Here is a 24124-nt window from a genome sequence, read left to right on the forward strand (position 1 = left end):
GGGGGCGAGCGGAGCCGGGAGGGGGCGGGCGGGGCGGGGCTAGGGTGGTCCCTGGGGCGGCTGAAGCCGTGAAGAGGCGGCCGCGCTCCGCCTCTTCCTGCGGCAGCCACGCAGTTGCGGCCATGGCGCCTCGCCGGGAAGCCGGTCTGCTACTTCTGCTCCTCGTCCTGCCGCCGGCGAGCGCGGGGCTGAGCGCTTACTTCGGTACCAAGTCCCGCTACGAGGAGGTGAACCCGCACCTGGTGAGCGACCCGCTGTCGCTGGGTCCCGAGGCGGGCGGGTCGCTGCCCGCCTCCTGCACTCCGCTGCAGCTCCGCGCCGTGCTCCGGCACGGCACCCGCTACCCCACGGCCGGGCAGATCCGCCGGCTGGGCGAGCTGCATGCACGGCTGCTCCGCCATGCCGCGGGAGCCGCCGCCTGCCCCGCCGCCGCCGCCCTGGCCGACTGGCCCATGTGGTACGAGGAGAGCCTAGACGGGCGGCTGGCGCCGCAGGGCCAGCGCGACATGGAGCAGCTGGCCCGGCGCATGGCCGCCCGCTTCCCCGCGCTCTTCGCCGCCCGCCGCCGCCTGGCGCTGGCCAGCAGCTCCAAGCACCGCTGCCTGCAGAGCGGGGCCGCTTTCCGCCGCGGGCTCGGGCCCACCCTCGACTTCGGCGGCGACGGTGAGTGCGCGACACCCACCCTCTTCCCTGGGGGAGCCCTTGGCTTTTCCTGAAGGCCTGAGAGATTCCCAGCTGTCCCAAGGGGATGGGGGACTCCCGTGCATTCCTGAGGGCCGCCAGGTTCTCTCTGGGGGCCTGCTCCTTGAGGGGGTGAGGGAGACCTATGCCCTGAGCGAATGACTCCAGTGTCCTCCCTGAGGGACCGGGGCAGCCCCTGGGATTCCCGGCTCCACCAAAGGGGATGGGGGTGCCTCACACCCTCCCTGCGGGAGCTCCATTCCTCTCCTGAGGGAGCCCTGTGCTTTCCCTGAGAGCTCGGGGAGCCTCGGCCCAACCGAGGGAGCACCATGACCTCTCTGAGGGGCTGGGGGACTCCTGATGCCTTCATGGGGGGCTGGAAGAATCCCTCCCTGAGTGAGCTCTCAGAGGCATTGGGGATGTACCCTGCTCTCCCTGTGGTTGAGTGGTACCCTGCACCCCCTCCATAGGGACACGGCTGCGGTGGGTGACGTGTCCCTTGGAGGCTGCCATGGTGGCCACGTGCTGGGGCCCTTGGGGATGGTGGCGCTCCCCTTGAGGCCCACGTTTGCTTTCAGAGGTGGAGATTGAAGTTAACGACTTCCTCATGCGGTTCTTTGATCACTGCGCCAAGTTTGTAGCCCTGGTGGAGGAGAACGACAAGGCCATGTGCCAGGTGACTGCCTTCAAAGAGGGGCCTGAGATGAAGAAAGTCCTGGAGAAGGTGGCCAGTGCCTTGTGTTTGCCAGTGGAGGAACTAAATGCAGGTAAGGAATTCCTCTTAGAGGTGGCTTCAGCTCCAAGGCTGGCCAAGAACAACTTCCAAGACTTATAGTTATGCAGAGTAGGTAATTTCAAGTGGCTGTGACTTGGAGATGCAGTCTCTAATTAAGTGCATGAGACTGTAAGTCTGTGTTGGTGTTGCAGTAATGAATGATTATTGGATAGTGGTCAGAAGAAAAAGATATTTGAAAACATCTTTCCTGTAGATGAAATCAGCTTTACCTGGTTTTGGAGGGATTTGAATGTTTTTCTTTTAATTTTGCTTTTGTGAAGCCCATAAATGACCTGAGGAAAAGCAAAAAGCAGCCCTGTGTGTTAATTCACCCGTCCAGAACAGAAGTGCTGGGTTTTCCTGTATGGTCAAGTGGTGGGAAAAGCTCCCCAAAATAAGTGTTGCTGTTGGGATTGCAGCATCAGGGACATGCTGGAAACAAAGTTCACCCTGGTGCTGCTTGTACAGAGCTCCTGATGTGGAGGGGGAGTTGCCCAAAACCTCACATCTTCCCTTTATTGATTCTTCTGACCTGTGTGGCTGCACCAGCAGCTGACACCTATTTCACATCAGCAGATGGACAGCATTTAAAGTGAAATGCTCTTGTTTTCCTCTTATAATGATGAAATGTGAAGAGCTTGCAGTCCAAAATTTGGATTTTGCACAATAATTCTGTTGAACTGTGTATTTTTGGTTCTTGGTCTTTGTCCTACTAAATATTTGATTTCATTGTTTGTATTGCCAAAGAGTAATTGCAATTCATTTTAGAGGTAAACGGAGGAGAGGAAGTTGCTACTTGTGTAGCAGTAGTTTATCTCTTGCTTGTTTGTTGGATTTATTGCAGATCTTGTTCAAGTGGCTTTTCTCACCTGCTCATACGAGCTGGCCATAAAAAATGTGACCTCCCCATGGTGTTCACTCTTCAGTGAAGAAGATGCCAAGGTATGTGAGGCTTGGAGTAACCTGCTCTAGTGAAAATTGTCCCTGCCTGTGGCAGAGGGTTTGGAATGAGGTGATCTTAAATGGCCTTCCATCCCAAATCATTCTATAACATGTGGTTTTCACATGATAGAATCACGTGATAAAACTCACTCCAGGGTACAACAAATGAGGTCTTCCAGGGCCTCTAAGACTCTGTTTGGTTTTGGGCATTATCAGCTCTCTAAACCAAATAAATGCCTATTGACAGAACCAAGATAAATGAGACAAACGTTTGTTCCTCTTCTTTCAAAATGGTTTGATGTAACTTTTGATGTTCAGTAAGGCTCCCCCAAGGCTCTTAAGGAAATTTGCACCCCTGGGAAAAGAGGAGACCTTTGCATAGGTAGGTGTCTGGCTAAAGGGTGGGCAGTTAGGAGTAAGTAATCTCCTGTCTAAGAGCATCAGGCTCACCATGGGCTTCTGCTGAGACCTGCCCTGTTCAGTCTAGTTATTTATAACTCAGCAGGGAGGTGGGAAATGGCTTTGATGCCAGGAATTGTCAGGAAAGGAACAGAGAACAAGGAGAGCGCAGTGTGCTTTTGAATAATTCCAAGGCACAGTTCTGTCTACTTGAGATGTGTGCATGTCTCTGGAACGTGAAAACAGACACAAAACAAGCTGGACTAAAGGTGTGGGATGGATTCTATGAGAAGAATGATGAGCCAAAGGCAAAATGTGAAGTGCTAAAAAAGCAGTGGATAGTGGTTGTCTCGTGATGTGCAGTACTTCAGGGTTTTTTTGGTGATTGTTACCAGATGCTGAATTTGGTCACTCTTTGGTCTGATCTGTTGTCTGGTTTTATGCTGAAGTGGTTTCAACTGGAGCCCTAATGTTTGGGGTTGTGTTTGTGTCATTGCTCCAGGCTGGGAGCTTTTTGTTTTCCCTCGGTGCAGTAATAAAAACCTGTGAGCTCTGACCTTAGGTGCTGGAATACCTGAATGACCTGAAGCAGTACTGGAAGAGAGGATATGGCTATGACATCAACAGTCGCTCCAGCTGTGTTTTATTCCAAGATATCTTCCAGCACTTGGACAAAGCAGTGGAGGAGAGCAAAAGGTAAATCAAGAGTCTTCAGTGCTTTGGGTGTGAGCTTTCTGTGCTCAATCCTGAGCTGGATTTCACGTGAAAGGAAGTTTGATATTGTATTTCTGAATGTGGCAACATTAGGAGAGCTGGAGCTAGGAGAATTTTAACAGTGAGAATACAGTTTTTACTGGAGCAGTATTACTTTGAGGAGTATCTTTTTTTATTTTTGCTTTCATTGATGCTTTTGTGCTCCGCTAAAGTATTTCTGTCTTCTAACTTGCTGATCCCCACCGGCCTTCAGGGGACAGCCAGCTGCTCTCAAATAGTGTTTTCTTACTGCAGTTTGAGGAGATACTGAGTTAAAATAATACAGATTTTACAATATAGCTTTTTTATTAAAAATAATTTGTTGCTTAAATGTTAATTTACAGTCTGCATTCATGTTCTTATGTAAACTGAACAATTACAAATGCATGGCTAATAATCAGTCACATCAATTAATACCTTAGCAGATTAGTATGGAAATTTTATAGAAGTACAGGATATCAAGGCTAGGGCCATAGGACTGTATAATGGAAGGAGAGTGATCAATTCTGTTCCCTTTTAGTGTCATTTCCTCTTTGAGCAGTGAGAGCCTTTCAATCCTTACATTCCACACACTAGTTGCAGCTGTGTGTCACCTGTTTATAAAACATCCCTGTAAGTTTAATAATAACAATTTTTAAAAACCCAGGGGCTGTAGTTGGAAGAAACAGATACAGATGGAGATTTCTGATTGATTTGGAGCTGGATCAGCAGTTGCTAAACTGGGAGGTGGGAAGGCAGAGCTCCCAAGCACTGTGGTAACTTTGTGTTTTTCAGCATTGGCTGTGGAGTACAGTTGCAACACCTGGGGCTCTCGTGTTGTTTTGCCATCACAGAGGGAAGCAGGCAATGAGTGTAAAGGATCAGAACCCTAAATCTTGTAAAATTCCAAGCTGGGTGAGCAGTCATCAGGATAAGCCTCATCCTGAACGGAGCAGGAAAGCTGAGGTAGCCGAGTGCCACAGGAATGTGTTACTCCCTTCCACAACAGAAGGTGGCAGTCGTAAAGCACTGGAGACCTGGGAATAAACTGCATTGGGTAACCCTGGAGAGGATGTGGGAATCTACCAGGGCCAGCTTGTCTCTCTTGGAATCTAGTGAGCAGAGATGCAGCTAATCCTATTTCATCTGCAGAGTGAGATTTATCTCTTTTTCATCTATGGAGAGAGACACCCTGTGGCAGTGTGAGTACAATGAAAATGAGAAAACATACAGATAAAAAGATATATAAAAGTCTTTCTTTTTATGGTGATGGCGAACTTCAAGGCAGCAGGTTAAGCATTTTTGCAGCATTTTCAGAAAATTAACTTTTGTGACAAATGTCTTTCAGTGGAATGTTTAAATTTAACAATGTTTAACATTGATTTATAACTGTCTGCTTGCTCTAAAAATTTAAGAACAAGAAATTACTCTAAAAATTTAAGAAAAAGAAATTTACTTCCAGGGCACTATCTTTGCCCCAGAATCTTTTCTTTTTGGAAAGCTTAGATTGGGCTATCCAGAAGTAAAGAGGGAAGCATTTCTGTTCTGGGAAGAAGCTGAGTGATCTGGATTATCTGTGCTGCTCCTGACTTCACAGTGGAGAGCAGTGTTGGCAAAGCTGTATTTTTGTAGCTGTATTATTTAAAAGGCTATTTTTTAAGCCTTTATGTTCAATAGCTTTGTTCTGTTTTCATTCCCAGTTACAGTGAAATCAAAAAGAGAGAACATGTTTCTTCCATGAAGTGATTGTTGCCCTTGCAATCTTATCACCAAACTTGGTTGCCTTATCAAAGCTTGCTTTTATTTCCTTGGTGGAAAACCCTTCCTTCTGGTCAGTCTATCCTTAAGAATATGATGGAGGTGGTAATAAATACCTATTGCTAATCAGTCCTACTTTCAGTTTGCAGTGCAAAAGTTTGATGTTTTTAGGTTCTTCCATCATGTGAATTCCAGTATCACTCTGGGGTTTAAACTAGCAATACTCTCTTCTGTGCAGGACTTGCTGTTAAAAGCTGTGAAAGGGATAGGTTGGGGGCCAGGATTCTCTTTCTTCTGTACAAATTTTCTTAGTTACAAAAACATAATGAGATATATATAAAATGAAACCATTTCTGCTTAAGAAATGGACTTTGGTTAAAAGTTTCACTTGTTCTATATCAAATCCTTGTGATTTGCTGTACTGAAATGGCATAGTTGGGCAGTTGTCTTATTGTCTTCACATTTATAAAGAATTGTGTTTTTCCCAGTCTGCCTGCTAGGGATACAAAATAGCTGGAGAAGCTGGTAAAGAATTACTTTTCAGTGCTGGTTCTCCCAGCAGTTTAATGAACAGTATTTTGACCACAGGCAGTCTGTGTATGTTGAGAAATTCAGGTATTCTGGTACTTAATGCAATATGAAGCTGCTGATCTGATTTTAAAAATTTTTGCAGCTGCACACTTGGGCAGAGGTGGATTTGCAAATCACTTGTGGCACACTTTAAAGCACATCAGGTATTCACTAAAGCTGTTTTAGACTTTCCATTTTATTTTTTCCTTCTAGCTTCAAATATTTAACATGAATATTTCCTGCTGGTGAAATAATATGAAATATTCTTGCTTGTACTGTCCAAATGGGTTACCATAAGGCTCTGGAAATTGGGAGGATGCTTTGTGCAGCCATCTCAGTATTTACAGCGTGTACTGATAATACCAGCCTAGCTGCACATATGCATTGCAAAATATTTGGTGATGGTTCCCTCTGAGAGAGTGAGTCCAAGGTATTAAAAAAAAAAAGGGTTTATTTGAATATGATTCAAGATCAATTGAAGGTGATCTTTGTGAGTTATGGTAAACAGACCAATTTGGCAATTTATTAGTAGCTTTTATTGTTGCATGTGATTTGCTTTCCTTTTTGCAGGTCACTTCCCAACACAATTGGTAACCTTTCAGGAGTCATTTACTGCTGTTCCCTAATTGCTCTTTTCAAACCTATGACTCAGTACAAAGGAGTATAATGGATGATCTAAAACCACTTCACAGTTCAAAACTCTACAAAGGGAACTGAGCAAAAAGCTTCTACATATGCAGTAGCAATGAAATAATTAGATTGAAAATCCCCTTTTGCTCAGGTTCCAAATGTTCAGTCAGGTTTTTAATGAAAACCCCTTCGCTGCTGCTGGGATGACTCTCATTAATAAAGAGTCAATGTCTCAGTCAGCAGCTCTGTATCATAGTGTGTGGTTGGCTTTGATTGCTCCATCTTTCAAAGGTGGAACTTCTGACATGACTAAAGGGAGCTTCTGGGGAAGCCAGAGGTGTGAAATTCACCACAGATGCATGTGGCACATTCAGCAGCATCCCTGTGTCTGCATTTCTGAAGTGTGTGTGTTTGCTGACTTCTCTCAGAGAGCTGGGCAGCCCAGAGTCTCTCTCCTGGAAATGTGGCTGTTCCTCTGTCTACCCAGAACTAGAGGTTTAAAGTTTCTTGGGCCTTTCAGACTCCCCAGCATGTCCTCAGTCTCATGTTAATTAGTTAATATGCTTGCTCAGGATTGATCTGAAAAAGTATCTGAGCAACTCTGATAGAGTCATACCCTTTTATGTACAAATGAAAAACCCAAACTAAACAGTACCTAGGCAAGTAACAGACAAATGAACTGGTCTGACCGGTGTCCACCTTGGCCAGAAAGGGTTTGCCAAGTGCCAGCAGCCTCTTGGTTTGGTTTTGCTCATGATGGATCAACATTGAGCATTACTGTGGTGCTGCTGCAGGAATGCATTTCACCTCTGAGGTTTGAAACAATGGGAGAGGTGGTATCAGCCAGGAAAGAGCCTTTGAATTTGCAGCAGCTCTGCAGTGAAACACAGGGAGGCCTAGCCTAATTAGCTCCAACTGATAAAGTGTTGCAGGACTAGATAAGAGCCTTTTAATCAGGGTTTTTAATGAGTTTTGTGTAGTCCAGTCAGCTTTTCAAGTTTGCTTTTGTCATGAGGGAGTTTGTTCCTTGTTGCAACAGAAGAAAATTTTCTCCTGTCAGTATTAGTGGTGGCATTTTCTTGGGTTGGTGCTGATTCTGGGAATGATTTACTGTCTTCTATTTATGGTGGAAGTTTTGACATATGAGGACTTAGTACTATTTGACAAATACATATTTTTAGCTTTTAAAATTCCTCTTCCCACTGGTGAAAACCCTCTGAGCTTTAACACTGTTAAATATTTCTGCTGCCCTCTGAGTGCCACCACTGCCTTCCCTGATCTCTGCTGCCTCCTGCTATATTTAGGGTTTGTCCAGCTTTTTTTTTTTTTTTTTTTTTTTTTTTTCTTCCTGAAATAAATCACAATGGGAAGTGAGAAGGAGGAATAATTCATCCCATAGTTAAAAGCAGGTTTTGTAATCCTTTGACCTGACTTTTTTATTAGGGAGAAAAGGAACAAAATGCTTGTTAAACAGGTGTTAAATCTTACCTTCTTGTTGGAGGGATTTTTACATGAGGTTTGAAGGTTGGCTGGTTGAGCTTTGCTGCAGGAAGTCTTTAATCTTATCCCACTATTTCCTGGGGTTTGAGTTATTTCTAAGTGAAAATCCAATCAGTGCTTAGGAAATAAACTTTGGTTAAAAGAAAGTTCACTTTTTCCATATGGAAAATAAACTATCAATAGTCCTGGGAAGAGTAGGCATGATCTGCTCTGGAGGATGGGTGAGCTGATGCAGAAGATTCAGATTTAAACCCAAATCTGCTGAAATCCAGGAGAGCTAGAATTTACCTGGACGATAAATCCCACATCTGTGCTTTTCCCTGATGCATTTTTTCCCCCATGGTGAGACTTAGCTTTTGGGCTTGTGCTGCTCAATTGCTCAATACTTTCTTCATTTTCATCTGTGGTCAGATTTACTTAAAAGGTAAAAAAAAAAAAAACAAAAAAAAAACCATAAAACCCCAGTGTGGGCAGTTCAGGAGCTGGCACATCTCTCCAGTGAAACCTGCTTGTGCTCTGCCTACTGAGAGCCTCATTTGGAAGTGCCCTGTGAAATGAATATGAAACCAATCACTTTCAGACAAGCTCCTAATGTTTTATAGCAGAGTTTTATGCACAATACTCCCTTCATCTCCCTTCAAAGGTGGGAATGAGATTTCCTCAGTGGGCTTTCCTAGGCCATGTACTAGTAAATAAAAGGGAGGGGAAAAGTGGATTGAAATGCCATTAGTAATTGCCAGAGTACAATGTTGAGAACTTTGATGCTTTCAACAAAGCATTGATAAATGGTGAGTCATTGATAAACGGTGAGGCAAATTGAGTGTGGAAACATCTGGCCTGCCATTTGATATTGTATCAACCTGTGCTACTGTTTATCGCTGTTTTGTTGCTCGTTCTGCCTTTCTCAGAAATGCAGGAGCAGTGGTAACCTTTGCCTGTGGGTATTCTCTGAAGACGTAATCTGCTGTCATTCTCCCTACAATTAAAAATATCGCAGTTTAACCTTGATGGCCATTTCGATTGTCATTGCTGGGTGATAGGGAACCACATCTGAGCTGGAGTGCTGACCCTGTCCCTGAACAGGGAGTGCTGGAGCAGTCTGGGAAATCACCAGCACTGGTGAAAGATCAGGCATGCTGTGTTAAAGGGGCTGTGGAGATCTCAGGGTTGTGTCCTATCAGGAAATGGTTTTAATCCTCATTATACTAATCCAGTGGGATGGCGCTGAGTGGGAGAGGTTTGTTTTGCCTCCCAAGGCTGTTTGGCCTGTTGGCTATAATTTATTTCCTGCTTTGAAAACATATGCCATGCTGGTTTTTTTATGATTTTTTTTTGCTCTTTTTTTTTTTGTGATTTACTTTCATTTCAACATTCCTGCTTAGCATCACCTGGAAAGTAAAGCTGAACTTTGCTTAAGGCCAGCCCTGATAGCCAGAATGTTAATTTTTTTTTTTATCTTAGCATTTCTGAAGCCATTTTTGTGTGGTGAAATTGAAATCCATTCCCTGTGGAGTCAGTAATGCCTATGTAAGGTTGTTTTGGAGATTCTAGCAGCATATTTGCATTCCCAGCTTCCCTCATAGTTAACAAAACAAAGACCACTATGCAGCTGGGAAGACTTGAAAATACAAATAATTAAATAAGGGAAAAATTTAAAAAGCAGCTCCAGGAGAGAATTAGAATTCCAGGGCAGTCTTGTAGAAATAATGCTCCAGACAAGTACTGAGCACCTTGATGAATCTAATACATCTGAGAAGTGTTAGGATGGTTCTTTAAAAGGACAACATTCCTCTTGGAGCTCTTGGGAGGGATCAGCAAATATAAAACAGGGTGATATGGTAGCTACAGTCATGATGTCCAAACATCCTTCTGAACATGTTTTCTTATCTAAAGAAACCAAGCAGCTGGGGTTAAGGGGAAAGTTCCTTACAGAGGGGAAAAAATTGATAAAATTACAAGAAATGGAGGGTAGGGAGAGTTGATTGATTTTTCCTAGTAGAGATAGAGCTGGAAAGATCTGACCTGCTTGGAATGTTGAGAAGAGCTGACAAGTTCAATGGTATTGCAAATGTGGCAGTTTTATTAAAGATAAATAAGATGAAGTATTTCTACTAGGAAGATTGTGAAAAGACCTGGTGAGACTGACTGGGCTGGAAAACTACAGAGCTGTCAAGTAATCCTCATGGGGAAAAATGATCTTCTTATCACCTGTTGGATAGAATCTGGGAGAGCTATTGCTCAGGGGCTGTTGTGAGGTTGTTGTAGCTGTCTGAGATATTTCAAACTTCATGCACATGGAGTTTGGAGCAGCCTGGCCTATGGAAGGTGTCCCTGACAAGGACAGGGAGTTGGAATGAGATGATCTTTAAGGTCCCTTCCAATCCAAATCATTCCATGTTGAATATCAGGAATTAAGCAGGGAGCTCATGAGTGTAGCATCAATTTCTGTGACGATTATGGTCCTGGAGTATTGTGCATTCTGATATTCTGATCTGAAGGGATGTAGCTCATGTGGAAAATTGTGGAAGGACTAAGATAGGATTTCTCAACTTGGAAAGAACGCTATTGTGAAGCTGTGAGTAGAATGGATTAAATGGGACATGGCATCTGCAGATAGAAAAAATTAAGAGCAGTCTGTGAAGCTGTGCAGCTCCTTGCCACAGGACATTGTGTGTGCTAGAAATGCATGTGGATTGAAGGAGAGATTTGACAAAGCTGTGATTCATTACCTAGAAGCCACCTCTGGCCCTAGAGACTTCTGAGCTGAAAATTGCAGGAGATCAAAGGAATGGCCTTCCGTTTCCTTCCACAGACATCTGTGTCTTGCTGCTGTGACAGGAGGGATGTGAATGTGTCCTAAAACCTAAAAATACTTCCCTGCAGGTATGTGTGGATGGGAAGGATACATGTGAATTGGTCAAGTGGATGAGAGAGGGAAGTGAAGAGAAAGGGACTCAAGGATCCAAAAGCTTTAGAATTCTAAAGTGAGTGAAGGGTTCATAAATAGCAAGGGGAGAACACAAGCAGGAGCACTGATTTTGGAGGAGCTGGAAGAGTGTAGTGAATATAAAGATCTTGGTGCAGCAAAGGCTTAGGTGGGAAAAAGTACAGTGTCCTCCACAGAGAACCTTTATATGGTTTGAAGGCTGCTTCTTTTGAACAGAAAACAGAGGCAGGGTTTGGATGTATTTTTGTAAGGGGTGTTTTGTCTGAGGAGTGGAGTCAGAAGGACTCAGCAGCAGTGGCAAGTGTGGTACACCAACAGTGCGGTACAAGGTGGGTGTCAGACTGCACAAACACCATGGCTGCACTGAGCTGGCAGGCCCATCCTGGCCCAGCACTGAATTCCTGCTGAGCTGATCAGAGTTCCAATCTACAGTCAAGTCTCCCAGTTAACCATTTCTCCAGTGCTTTGGGTTGGAGCCGAGGAAATGCCTCCTTTTCAGACCAGTCAAGATGTGTCTCCTGGAACCTAAACCTCTATTTACCTGTGCTAGATTTATGTGGGCCACTTGGAAATGGTCCCCAAAAGCCATCATCCATGGAGCAAGGGTCAGATTTTCTTCTTGGCTGGTGCTTCCTGCCACAGCCAGCCAGCTCCTATCTCCCCTTTGGCTGAACAGTGTGTAACCTTTCGTTACATAAACTGTCCCTGGTCATGGTACAAGTCAGTGCCTTGATTTCCTGACCTGTTCCTGAAGGAGAATTATCTTCTGGACTGCTTGGTGTCTTCAGGAATTGGTAATAGCAGTATTCCTGCTGGTCATTTGGACTGCTAAGCTGGGGAGGGACAACTGTTGCCCTGCATCACTGGATCTCTGTCTTCAGACTAAATTTGATAAATGCTGCTGATGATTTGAAGGAGGCTCTCTCACATCTAATGAAGGGCTTGACTGTGTGAGCTCCCTTCCCTTCCCTGGCTCCAGCCCCTCCAGGGCTCTCTGGCTGGGAGGGCCCAGAACTGGACACAGCCCTCGGGGTCCCTCAGCGGGGACAGGCCCTGCCCTGGGCCTGTGGCCACCCCATGGCTGCCACAGCCCAGGGGCCATTGGCCTCGTACCCCCCTGGGCACCCCCGGGCTCCTGTCCAGCCCTGGCACAGCCCCCAGGGCCTTTCCCGATGGGCCCTTTCCAACCCCTCTGCCCAGCCTGGAGCTGCAGGGCCTGGGGTGACCCCAGGGCAGGACCTGACACTTGCTGAACCTCACTGCATTGGCCTTGGATCAATACTTGGACAAAGTTTAGGAAGCTGCATTTAAAATGTCTGTAACAGACTGAAATACCCAAAGAGGTTTTTCTCAGGAGTAACACAGGCTCAAGGTGTCCTTCAGCCATGGTTGCTGGCAGCTGTGCCATGTGTTGATGTTAGGTCTTAAAGCACAGCCTCTTGCTCATCCCTTCTGCTTCTTTTCTTTTGTAGCGCCAAACCCATTTCCTCACCTTTGATTGTCCAAGTTGGGCACGCAGAGACCCTCCAGCCCCTGCTTGCCCTGATGGGTTACTTCAAAGACGATGAGCCTCTCCTGGCCAGCAACTACGCCCGGCAGGCGCAGCGGAAATTCCGCACCGGCCGCATTGTGCCTTACGCAGCCAACCTGGTGTTCGTGCTCTACCACTGCGACCATGTGAACACCTCCCGGGAGGAGTACCAGGTGCAGCTGCTGCTCAACGAGAGGCTGCTGCCCTTCCGTCACTCCAACGAGACCACCTCCACCTACACGGATCTCAAGGACTACTACAAGGACATCCTGGAAAACTGCCACTTCAAAGAGGAGTGTGAATTTCCCCAAGTCAACATCACTGCTGTCGATGAGCTGTGAGGGAATGAAGTGGAGCTGCTGTTCTTCAAATTGATCTGGCTTCACTTCCACAGGTGTTGGGAACAAGCACTTTGGATGATTTGCTGCTGCTGTGTTGACTTTTTAATCTTGCAGATTTGGGGGGTTGTCTCAGCTCAGTGTACTGGTTCTTTGTTGCATAAGTAGAGCTGCATAAACAACTGCTGTCACAGGAAAGTTGTAACAAAGGTGTGATGCAAGACACAAATACCTGTGTGTTTATATTTGCAAATAAGCTGATTTCATTGGTCACTGCTGTTATGAATGGGCCATAGATGGATTTAAGAGCTGGGGCAGCTTCTATTTTATTGGATCTGAAGGTGGTTGGACTGATTCAGTGTTGCTTTCTGCTGCCTGTGTTTCTAGCTGCTGTTTTCCTGTGCCACGCATGAAATATTTCAAACCTTTTTTTTATCCTTTTCTCAAGCTTCTAGAAGGGAGAGGGTACATAGTTCTTCTCCACAGCTGAACAACTTCTGCCTGGACAGCACCATTTCTATTTTGGGCATTTTAAAGCAGGAGGAGTTCCTGCATGCATCACCTGCTTGAAAAGGGGCAAAGAATTAAAAGTCTTAAGGTCATCATCAACCAATCCTGCATAGCAAGTTAGTCTCCAGGGTAAGTAAATTATCTTTAAAAAGCAGGGAAAAAAAGAAATAAAAGTGAGGGAGTGGAGACTAGCCACTTTTCCTTTTATATGCTCTGGGAAATGCAGCAGTTATTTTCTAAATCCTCTGGAGTGTCCTTTTACTAACGCCATCTATTTCTGGTGTTATTTGGGCCAGGGCATTCAGATTAGGCTGTGCCATGGCTCTGAATCTCTTGGTCCTGGCCAGATGCTGACAGTTTTTCTACCAGCTCTGGCTGGAAAGGACCTCTGATGTCTCCAGCCTCCTGCTTGAAATGGAATTGTTGCTAACTCTAAATTTGGGTTTTTGAACTGTATAAAGATTGGGCTGAGGATTGACTTCTGTTAACTTTAAGGCACCAAAAAAGCTGCCACTTATGTAGGCCTTACACATTTGATGTGCCACCTTGCTTTTGAAATGCAGCTGGTTTTAAAGAGGTGAATGGCATAGAAGGACTGGTGATATTTTAAAGGAAGTGCACTTTAGGTAGGTTCCATTATGCCTGAAACATGGGAGGCATTTTAGAGCTCTGAAGTGTGACAGTAAAAGCAAAACTGAAGATAGCTGATGAGAAATGTCTGAATTAAGTCAGAAAAATATTCCTTTGTCATGTGCAAGGGAATGGCTGTTTGACCAAGTTGGCCCAAAGCAAATGAGGATATGGATTTATGGTGCTGGTAGCTCTTGAAGTGTACTCTCACCATCTAATGAGCATTCAGAGCTCACCCTGTAAAGTGGAGTTTATTATGCTGTGTTTCCTGGGCAGGAGGTGAAGACTGGGAATAAGTGATTACCACAGCATAACCTGCAGCAGCTGAGGGTATAAATGTCTATAGTGCACCTGATAAGTCCTTTTTGTAGGCTCACCCCCAGACCTGGGAACTTAACTGCTACAAAAACAAAAAAGCCTAACTTCCAAGTTGAGAAGTTATACTTGGTGTATGTGGGTGTTAAATTTTTTCTTTCCTGAGGACTCAGCCTTTGGTCACTTTTTTTCTTCTTAATATACCTTGTATAAAAGCACTTCATGTTTACATACCTGTAAGTTAATGAGCAATTGAGCACCTGTTTTTTGCTGCTGCTCTCTGAGTTAAGGGCATTTCCCTACCTGTGGTTGTTTGATTAGTGCACCACTTGCTACAGAGATCACTGAAGATACTGATTCAAGTATTTCAGCACTTGCCTGTGTAAAATCCACAGCTCTTTCTGAAGCTGGGGAAATGGTTAGGGAGGAGCTCAGTGCTGCAACAGCCAGAGGAATATAGGTCAGGCTAATTGTCAGCCCCTGCATATGACTACTGCTCAATCACCTTTGCATGTCTCCTTTTTCACATGATCCTACCTGGAGACTAAGTCAACTGATGGAAATGGTTGTGACAGAGCCCAGTTAAGAACTTTATTGCAACATTTGAGTCAGGCTATAAAGAAATGAGCCTTTGTTTAAAGGCAGTTAAGTTTGGAAAGAGCAGATACAAGAGTGAGAAAATCCACCTTTGAACAAATATTTTTTTTCTGTGAGTCAGTGATGATTCATGAACAGAAGGGATGAAAGCCTCACTATGTGAGATGAATGGAGGATTCTGTTGTCAGTTCAGCAAGACTGATTTTAAGACATCACATTTGTTAAAAGATACATCCTTCTTCCTTATGGAGGGAGGAATACATTGCACTTGACTGCTTTTTAACTGTGTGCCAGGTGAGGTGCAGGAACCAAAAAACTCCTGCTGTGGAGTACCCTTTGTGCATTAGCAGGTTGATTGTATGTTTAAATTCTGTGGGTGATGCCTCAGAAGCTGTTCCCTGTTTCACCTTGGAGCCTGGGTCCCTCATACCCCTAGTGTAACAGATCTCTCTTCAGTGCCTGTCAGCAATTAACTGGAGAGGAAAATGTGCTACTGGGGCTCTGATCTGTGTTTAGAGGATGCTCTGACTCACTCCTTTGGCAGAATTAGAGGCTCGGCGTGGAAATTTTACACCATTGTGGCACTATGGAAGTGTTGGGACATGTAAATACTCCAGGCACTTACTCTGGTTCTTAGCACTGGAGGAGGTGACTTCGCTCTGATCCTTTTGTCTAATAAACAAAGACATTTGTTTAGCTACTTAAAAAAACTAACTAAAATGGATCTAAATACTTCTCCAAAATTGTGCACTAGCTCAGTATGCAGTGTTTGATCAGGCTGCCACATCTCCTGGCAGTGCATGTTCCCACATCCTGCAGAAGTCCTGCAAGACAAATAATGCTTTCTCCTCCTTCCTGTGGCTCTGGAGGCCTCATCTCAGACATCTGTCAAGGACTCTCTCTGCAACCTTCCTGAAACTGGAAGCTTTCACTGATGGGAAATACCAACAGTGCTCTTGTATGCTGGCCTTCAATATGTGTGAAGTACATTTTAATTTGTGAAATGGTTAATCTTTCTGGCAAGTGATTTTTTTTTTTTTTCTGTCTATAAAGAGCTGCTGTTGTTCTGGTTAGCATGGAGCTGTCAAATGCAGATTTGTAATGATCTGGTACTAACTGGATGAATTTGGAGCACTTGAAATGTGGGGTTTTAGTGCTGTGAAATAAAACTGCACACTTTCTTGATCTGTTTTCTGAGCAGCAATAATGACATGATCTTTTGAATCATGGTTTTGTTTTTCTTCAAAATACAATTGAGAGGTTGCTGTTAAATATGTTGGTGTCTCTGATTATTTTAGTCATCAGCTTTCACAGTGGTTAATAGAAAATTCCTTAATTAGGCAAAAACCTAACTGTAATTAGGTTTTTATGCTCACATTTTGAGGGGACTAAAGATTTATTCTTGTTTCCAGGAACCCTGGTATAAAAAACAGCAACAATTTCCTGACAAGGTTTTTGCAGATGCAAAAAGGGTGTGGTGGCTGGGATGGCATTGTCTTTGATTAAGGGCTGTTTCTGCATTTTCTGTGAAGGTGTATTAGTCTGTAAGACAGCTGGAAATGGAAAACAAGAGAGGATGTTTTGTTTAAAGCAGGGAAAAGCCCCCCAAACTGTGCAGTCACAGGCAAAGAAGGAAATGCCTCTCAAACTAAGACACCACATAGAACCCTGGGGGAAGGAACATGATCAGCACCATCCATCTCCCCTCTCTTTTTTTGCGTCTTTAATGTATTAAAGAGTTGTGTTTGTTGTCTAACCCTTCAAAAGGAAGGTAGTATTATCAGGTGCTGCTGAGGCAGGAATAGTGGCTTATCTTTAAAGTGTTAAATTCTTGCTTTCTTGGGCTTTAAATTACAGATTTTCTCCTGACCTGAGTGGCCTGGAGTGAAGGTCAGGACTGGGGAGGTTCAGGCTAACAGCATGTGGTGTTTATGGTGACGGACTCATTTATTTATTTAATTCAGCAATTCCTTTGAGTTTCAAGGGACTATTGTTTCTCTGACATTCTGCTGAAAGGTTAGAAGCAGCATGCCTGTTACTGTGTTCTGTTAACAGAAACAAATGCCTTATCTTCAGGGTAGGGATTACTGTAGAAGGAAGAGTATGGAAGGGAGCAAGGTGAATTTTGCATTATTTATTTAGGGGTCAGAAAAGCTCTGCAGGCTTGTCCACGTTAGTGATCTCTAGCTCTCAAATGCTTCCCTGGCTGTGATAACAGATCCTGAACCTCTTACAGAAGCAGAAGGTGCCCAGGTGGTCTGGGAACCACTCCAGAAAGAGGATCCAGGTGGGATCAGGCTCAAGGTTCTTTCGCTTGGTGCCCCATGGCTTTTGGTGGGACATGGTGCCTTGAGCCTAGGGACAGAGCAAACATTCCCATCCACTCCTGATTGTGGCTACAGGGTTTTATTGAGCTAAGGACAGTGGATTTGTGTTTAGCTTTATATATTTCTCTTAAGGAATTTGTCTTCTACACAGCTCTCCTGGTGCTTTCCTAACCCAAAGGCAGGATTCTGCCCCTCTGTCTGCTTAGGTGAGACCCCACCTGCAGAGCTGGCCCAGCACAAGAGGGACCTGGAGCTGCTGGAGAGAGCCCAGGGGAGGCACCAGGATGAGCAGAGGGATGGAACAGCTCTGCTGGGAGGAAAGGCTGGGACAGCTGGGATTGTTCATCTGGAGAGGAGAAGCTCTGGGTGGCCTTCCAGTGCCTGAAGGAGCTACAGTAGAGATGGACAGAGATTTTGGACAAGGGCCTGCAGTGGCAGGATGAGAGGGAGTGGCTTCCCAGTGCCAGAGGGCAGGGATAGATGGGATATTGGGAAGGAATTGTCCCCTGGGAGGGTGGGCAGGCCCTGGCACAGGGTGCCCAGAGCAGCTGTGGCTGCCCCTGGATCCCTGGGAGTGCCCAAAGCCAGGTTGGACACTGGGGCTTGGAGCAGCCTGGGACAGTGGAAGGTGTCCCTGCTCATGGCAGGGGTGGGGTTGGATGGGCTTTAAGGTCCTTTCCAACACAAACCTTTCTGGGATTCCATGCCTTGCTTTGCAGCGAGATGTAGTGGATGCTGGAGCTCAACTGGAGCTTTGGGAAGGTCCAGCTCCTCTCATTTGAGTCTCCTGCTAGACTGGAATTTCAGCCACGTTTCCAGGAGCTGTGATTTGAAATCAGTGAGAGCTTCCAGCATTCTCAGTTAGCAGAGTTAGTTCCCATATGCAAATGGTGAGGCTTGGCATGTGTTCTGCAGCAGCTCTTGTGATACTGATCTAGTTTCAGTGTTGTTTTCCTCAACACTAGCAATTCATCCCATTCCTTGGAGCACTTTTATTGGGAGAGGAGTTAAACACTTGACCTCTTTGCATTGCACTTGTGCTACTTGTGACTTTGATTTTCCTTTCCCCACATGGGGGATTGCTTCTTTATTCCTTCTGCTGAAGTTATTCTGTTCTCATTGCTGCTTTGACTTTTGGCTTGGTTTTACCCTGTGCCTATAAATACATTTCCTGGGCCACACTTGCACACACTGTTCAAGGTGAGGCTGTGCTGTTAACTTCAAAAGGAGTGAAATGATAATTCTTGTGAACTTTTCTAGGTTTTTATTTCACACTTCCCCCACATAAAATAGCATCCCAAAGATGTCCTCTGTGTATGATGTATTGCTCCTTCTTGCTATTAATGCTACTTTGCTGCTCTCTGAAGGTTTTGGTTGCCTAAAAATACTTCTGAAAATTGGAACAACTTTCTAATATTTATGAATGTGCAATATCCTGTATTGTTTAAATTATGGTTGTTTAAAATGAGTCATTGGTTTGTTAGAATAAATATACAAGGGATGAGGTAGAGGGAATGTTTTCAAACAATCAGATAGTTCTGTCCTAAGCACAGGGAGGTGGCTCTTGGTCCTCTGTGATCCCATCTTTGTGCTGGATCAGCCAGGACAGAGTTGGCTTTCTGGGCTGCCAGGTCATGTCCAGCCTCTCATTCACCTGTCAAATTTTAAAACCCAACCCCCTAAGCTCCAGTTCCTGGTTTATGTGCCAGAAGGGAGATTTGAAGCCCTTAGGGGTTTGGTTTGCAGCCTGTAATGTTATCCTCACCCTTGTCTCCCTGTTGTGTCCTGACACAGCCATTGATGTGATCCCTCTGGAGATGCTACTTGCATCTCATTTCAGTCTTTGGTTTGCCAGATCCGATAAGTTGGTCCCTCTTCATCTCTCCTCCTCACCTGACTTACTCCATGTGTGTGCTGCCTGGTTTCACTTCAGTTCTTTTGAACTTTAATGACCACCATTGTTCTTGGTTTTCCACATAAGGTCTAGCAACCAGCTTGCTGCTGGCAGGGAAATCTCCCTACCTTTTTTTCTCAGGAAGGTTAATCATTAGGCCAGTGAGGTTTTTATATTTATTTGGTTGGTCAAGGGCTGATTTTGTGGCCATATAGGTTTTGTGCTCTGATTCCCATCTTCTGCTACAGAACTTTCTCACCAGATGCCCCAGGTCATGTCTTGCACATGGATTTGCGTGGAACAAATTTCATTTTTTGCAATATAAGGAGTGTTGCTAACTGTATCCTGCATTTCTCTGTTTGCCTGCATGCCTGCTGCTTTTATTATCTAGGACCTGCTTCCTCGTGCTCCCAGCCCTCTCAAGCATGAAGCATATGCAAAATCCTGCTGGGTCTTGGCCTTGCAGGAAATCCTTTGGGGTTCAGATTTCATCTCCCATAACCCAGAATTATCAGGCTGTTCGTGGGCCTTGGTGTGGCAAAGAACAGCACATCTTTCCTCTGTAGGGAATGCAGCTCTGCCCTGAACCCACCAGTGGGATGTTTGGGTTTACAGGGGTTGATTATCCCTGGGGATAATCAGGAGGTTTCCCCTTTGCCTTTCTTCTCCTGGGTTTGAGGTCAGGTGAGCTGGATCCAGTGTTCCCATGGGGCTGATCTCCCCTGTCTCCATCTGCATCCTTTCCAGGCAGAACTGGGAGCAAATGCCACGCCCAGCATGCCACGGCCTGACTGCCCTGTGCCCCTGTGCTCCATGTCCCTGCTCAGGCAGGAACGAGGTGGTGACTCAAGGGGGTTCTTGATAGGTTCAGATTCTTATCTTTTTCTTTTCCCCCAGGAGGTGCTGCATGTGTTGATCAACCCAGCTTTGGGCACAGGGCTGGAGCTGGGTGTCAAAGCCAAATCTGGGGGTGTGCTTGGAGCCTCCAGCTGGATGAGGCAAGACAAGGAACAGCAGAGGCTCATGTGACCTACTTGTTCAGCTCTCACACACAGCCTGCAGAGCAGAGACCTGAGCTGCAGGAGACAGCTCTGCTGGGAAATGAGGAATTGTTTTCATCCTGCGAGGCAATGGAGCTCTGAACTCCATCATGGTTATTGGGCCACTTTGTCCAGAGCAGCTGTGGCTGCCCCTGGATCCCTGGAAGGGTCCAAGGTCAGGTTGGACAGGTCTTGGAGCAGCCTGGGACAGTGGAAGGTGTCCCTGCCTGCCACTGGATGGGCTTTAAGGTCCTTCCAAATCAGTGCTTGAATAAAGCACCCAACACCTGTCACAAACAGTAAATATCACCCTGACTTTTTAAAGCTTATCACCTGTACCTAAGAGTGGCTTTTCTATGAGAGTGGTAAAAACATTTGTCTGGATTATTCTAAAAATAGCAAAATTGAGATTGAGTTTAGCAAAGCAGAAGACGTTTCCCTTCACATGGTTTCCTGTGAGAACAGTCACTTAGTTGGTGGCAGCACACATCTGTCATGGTTGACAGCTTGTCTGGAAATCTGCGTGTCAAATCCCACTAGGGATTGGCACGGGGGGAAAGTGCTACAATCCAGTAGCGTATTGCAGATCCTAAATCTGCTTCTGCACAGGAGTGAAAACAGGTGAGGACTGTGGGGTTTTCCCTGTGCTACCTGGAAAAGTGCTTGGTGCTCCTGCTCACAAGTGTCTGGAGATGGAGGGAGTGACAGGTAGGAGCTGCTGTCACAGCTGGCTGCTTTGTAAAAGGATTAGGATGAAATTAGACTTCGAAATGTGATAGGAGCTGACTTCCTTACCTGTCTGGGCTTGTCCAGCTCCAGCACTGCCTGGCCCTGAAGAGGCTGGATTTTAAATTGGCCCTTCCTTAACTGATTCTGCTTCAATCACCACTGTCCCGGTGACAGTTACAGCCAGCCTGGTATCTCTGTAGATACCTTTGGCCTTTTTTTCTGCCAGCCTGCTTTTGGAAGAAGACATACATGGCTTCTAATCTGACTTCCTGAGTTCCCAGATTACTGTAGGGAAAGTGAGTCTGAAAAAATTTCAGGAGCTGAGATTTTTATTCTGGTATTGTAAAAGGAACAAGGTAGGGATATGGGTCAAAGTCTGTGATAGGGATAAGAAATCACATAGGGCAAAGGCAACAGACCAGTAGTAGATTATTACACTCAATAAATATCTTTACTGCAATATGACACACCACAAAAGGATAAGAATCCTTGTTTTGCTTCCGAGCAAAGATACTTGTAAAATCAATAGTCCCTTCCTTGTAGAGTGTTGTCCAGGCCCTGGTAGGGATATATATATTTTATATATTGGAGCTGTGGTGTACAATCAGAAGGAGAGCATGTGGTCTGTCTGCAAGTGGGAGCTGGGATTGCTCTGGGTTCTGTGGGACTGCCTGGGAAACCTCGAAGGCACTGCAAGTTTATGGACAGGCAAAGGGAAAAACAGAAATATGAATACAAAAAAAAAAAAATAGGTGAGTGAGAAAAATCAAGGACTCCTGTCAGAACTTAGTTTACAGATCTGATGGGCAGAAGATGATGGCCAGCAATTCCCCCTGCACAGGAGGCACAACTTCTTCCCTGGGCAGTGCCCAGCCCTGAGCACATTGTGCACAGAGCCTGGGGGCTCTCCTCCCTGGGCATGGGGCAGAGCTGTGTGCACACTATGCTGTGCCCTGTGCTCTGGGATGGCCCTGCTGGAGCAGGGAGGTGCCACCAGTGCCCACTGAGCTCCCTCAGCCTCAGCCATCCTGGGATGCTGTGCTGAGCAGTGCTCAGAGGACAGAACACATTTGTACCCACCCTAAAAAAGAAAGTGACAGAAGCAGCTGTGGGATTGATTATTTTGCTTTTTTACCATTTACCTAATGATTACAGGGATTTGGTATGTGTGAGATGCCATCCCCAAGACTGGACCAGTTGCGCTGGGAACCTTCAGAACTGTCAGTGCAGCTCAGAGGGTGTGTGGGAAAGCAAGATCCTGCTGGGGAGCAGGAGTGGTTGTGTCACTGGGGCATTAAAAACCTGGCCTGGGTTGTTTGAAGTGAGTTCTGCAGCACTTCGAGAAGACCTAAGTAAGTGCAGAGCTTGTTCCTGGCTTGAGCTCCTCTCTCCCATTGTGAAATCCTGGCAAACTGGTTTGGAACTCAGTTTCTGGCTGTAGCAGTCCCCAACTGCAGTGGGTGTTGCCAGTGCTGGAGGCTTCAGTGGCTGATTTCCTGTCACTTCTGGAGCTCTTGTCCTCTCAACCAGCTTTCTGAAAGTTGGGGATGATCCCGTGTGTTTGAATTATAGAACAAGGAAAGGAAAAACGCTTCCTGTTGTCATTAAAGTCCTGATTGCTGACTCCAGGAGGTAATGCCCTAACCTGGGGTCTCTGGTGCTTCCAGCAATCTGTGCTTTGCTTTCATAGCTTATTTCTGATTTGACATTTCACAAGTGAGGCTTTAGGGCTGCAGATCCACCCTTGACTTATGCACAGAATTCAACCCCCTTTGTGCAGAGGGTGAAAGGTGAGGTGGATAAGCTGGAAGTGCTTGTTGGGGCAGTTCAGTATCTCTGGTATCTCTGCAGGCTGATGCCAGAGGAGTTACGTGTCTTCATTTGGGGAACGTTCAGATTTCAAAGGTACCTAATGCACTGGGGACAGGATGAGCAGATTTTGTCACACTCCCAGTGACTGGAGGACGCTCCATTAACTGGATGACAGCTTCTCCTGGCACTTTCGAAAAACAAAGCCAAAGAATCTGAGAAGAAATGGTGCTGAAGGAATCAACGGTGTCTCCAGCACTTGAAAAACTAAGCAAGGCACTAAACCTTGATCTGCAGGTTCCCCAGTGCTAGGAAAGCAAATTAACGAGCAGAGGCAGCAGCAGAGGAGTAGTTTGAGTGCAGAGAGTAGTGGAGTGCTTTTCCATCTAGCAGTCATCAAATAATGGAATTCCTGCAAGGATTTCTGAGTATAGTTGTGCAGCTTCAGAGACAGTGACCTCCCCCCTGTACCTTGTGGTACAGGGCTCTTGTGGGAGAGCTCTGCCAGGCACAGCCCTCTCCTTCCATGGCCTTGCCCAGAGGCTGCAGCACTTCTGGGGCTGATAGCTCAGAGCAGAAGGGATGGGATGTGGCCTCTTCATTTCCACCTCTGCTGCCTGGTAGGTGGCAGAAGGTGTTGGTGAAGGTATCCCACTGGTCGTGGCCAGCTTGCAAACACTGACGTGAGCGTTGGTGCGTTGGGGCAATTTCTTGGGTAGTGCTGGGATAGAAATTTGGGCTGAGAAGGTGATTTGGAATGGGGAAGATGGATGGAGCAAATGCCTCACAAGCAGCTGCTTGCTGGGCCTGTTTGGGGGATTTATATATAGATTCTGCTCTCTGTTAGTATAACAGGTTGCACAACAGGCTCCCGAGAGAGCTTTTTCTCCAGGGATTTATTGTTTCTTTGAGATCAGGGTGTCAGGGCAGTACAGACTTTGCAGGAAAATGCTGAATCCCAGTGCACAAGGGCAGGTCATAGGGGCATGACTTTCTTTTGTCTTTCCCAGTAAGGAGAGGAACAACAGTCTCCTGTAAACAGATTGAGAATCCTCACAAATAAAAATATTCCTTGTAATCATAAAATCACTGAATGGTTTGAGTTGAAAGGGATCTTAAAGCTCATCCAATTCCACCCCTGCCATGACAGGGACACCTTCCACTGTCCCAGGTTGCTTCAAGCCCCATCCAACCTGGCCTTGGGCACTGCCAGGGATCCAGGGGCAGCCCCTGCCTGCTCTGCTGGGATGCTTCTGCCTTCCCTGGCTGTGTGAGGCTGAAGCTCTTGTTCAATAGCCCAAGAAGTTATTTGATGAAAATTGAGAGTCACTAATTTGCATGTCTCTTGAGGTAAGCAACTAGATTTTTCTTTCTTGCTTCATTTCTGATTGTTTCATCGGTTACTTCTTTGAAAAGCCCACACAAATTAAAACTTGTGACAATGGCCAAATATATTTAGTTATTATAGCT

At 45.7% G+C, this 24124-nt stretch overlaps 1 protein-coding gene across 1 annotated transcript; it reads left to right on the top strand.

Annotated features, from left to right (window-relative positions):
- Window positions 1–96: 96 nt before the first annotated feature.
- On the top strand, window positions 97–16127 carry MINPP1 (multiple inositol-polyphosphate phosphatase 1). The gene is made up of 5 exons (XM_053984056.1): window positions 97–663; window positions 1260–1448; window positions 2301–2398; window positions 3360–3493; window positions 12407–16127. Exons 1-5 carry the CDS (start codon window positions 123–125, stop codon window positions 12804–12806), a joined length of 1362 nt encoding a protein of 453 aa, XP_053840031.1. The 5' UTR covers window positions 97–122; the 3' UTR covers window positions 12807–16127.
- The last annotated feature ends 7997 nt before the right edge of the window (window positions 16128–24124 follow it).

This window comes from Vidua macroura, chromosome 8 (assembly GCF_024509145.1).
Source record: "Vidua macroura isolate BioBank_ID:100142 chromosome 8, ASM2450914v1, whole genome shotgun sequence".
In the NCBI taxonomy this organism is placed as follows: domain Eukaryota; kingdom Metazoa; phylum Chordata; class Aves; order Passeriformes; family Viduidae; genus Vidua; species Vidua macroura.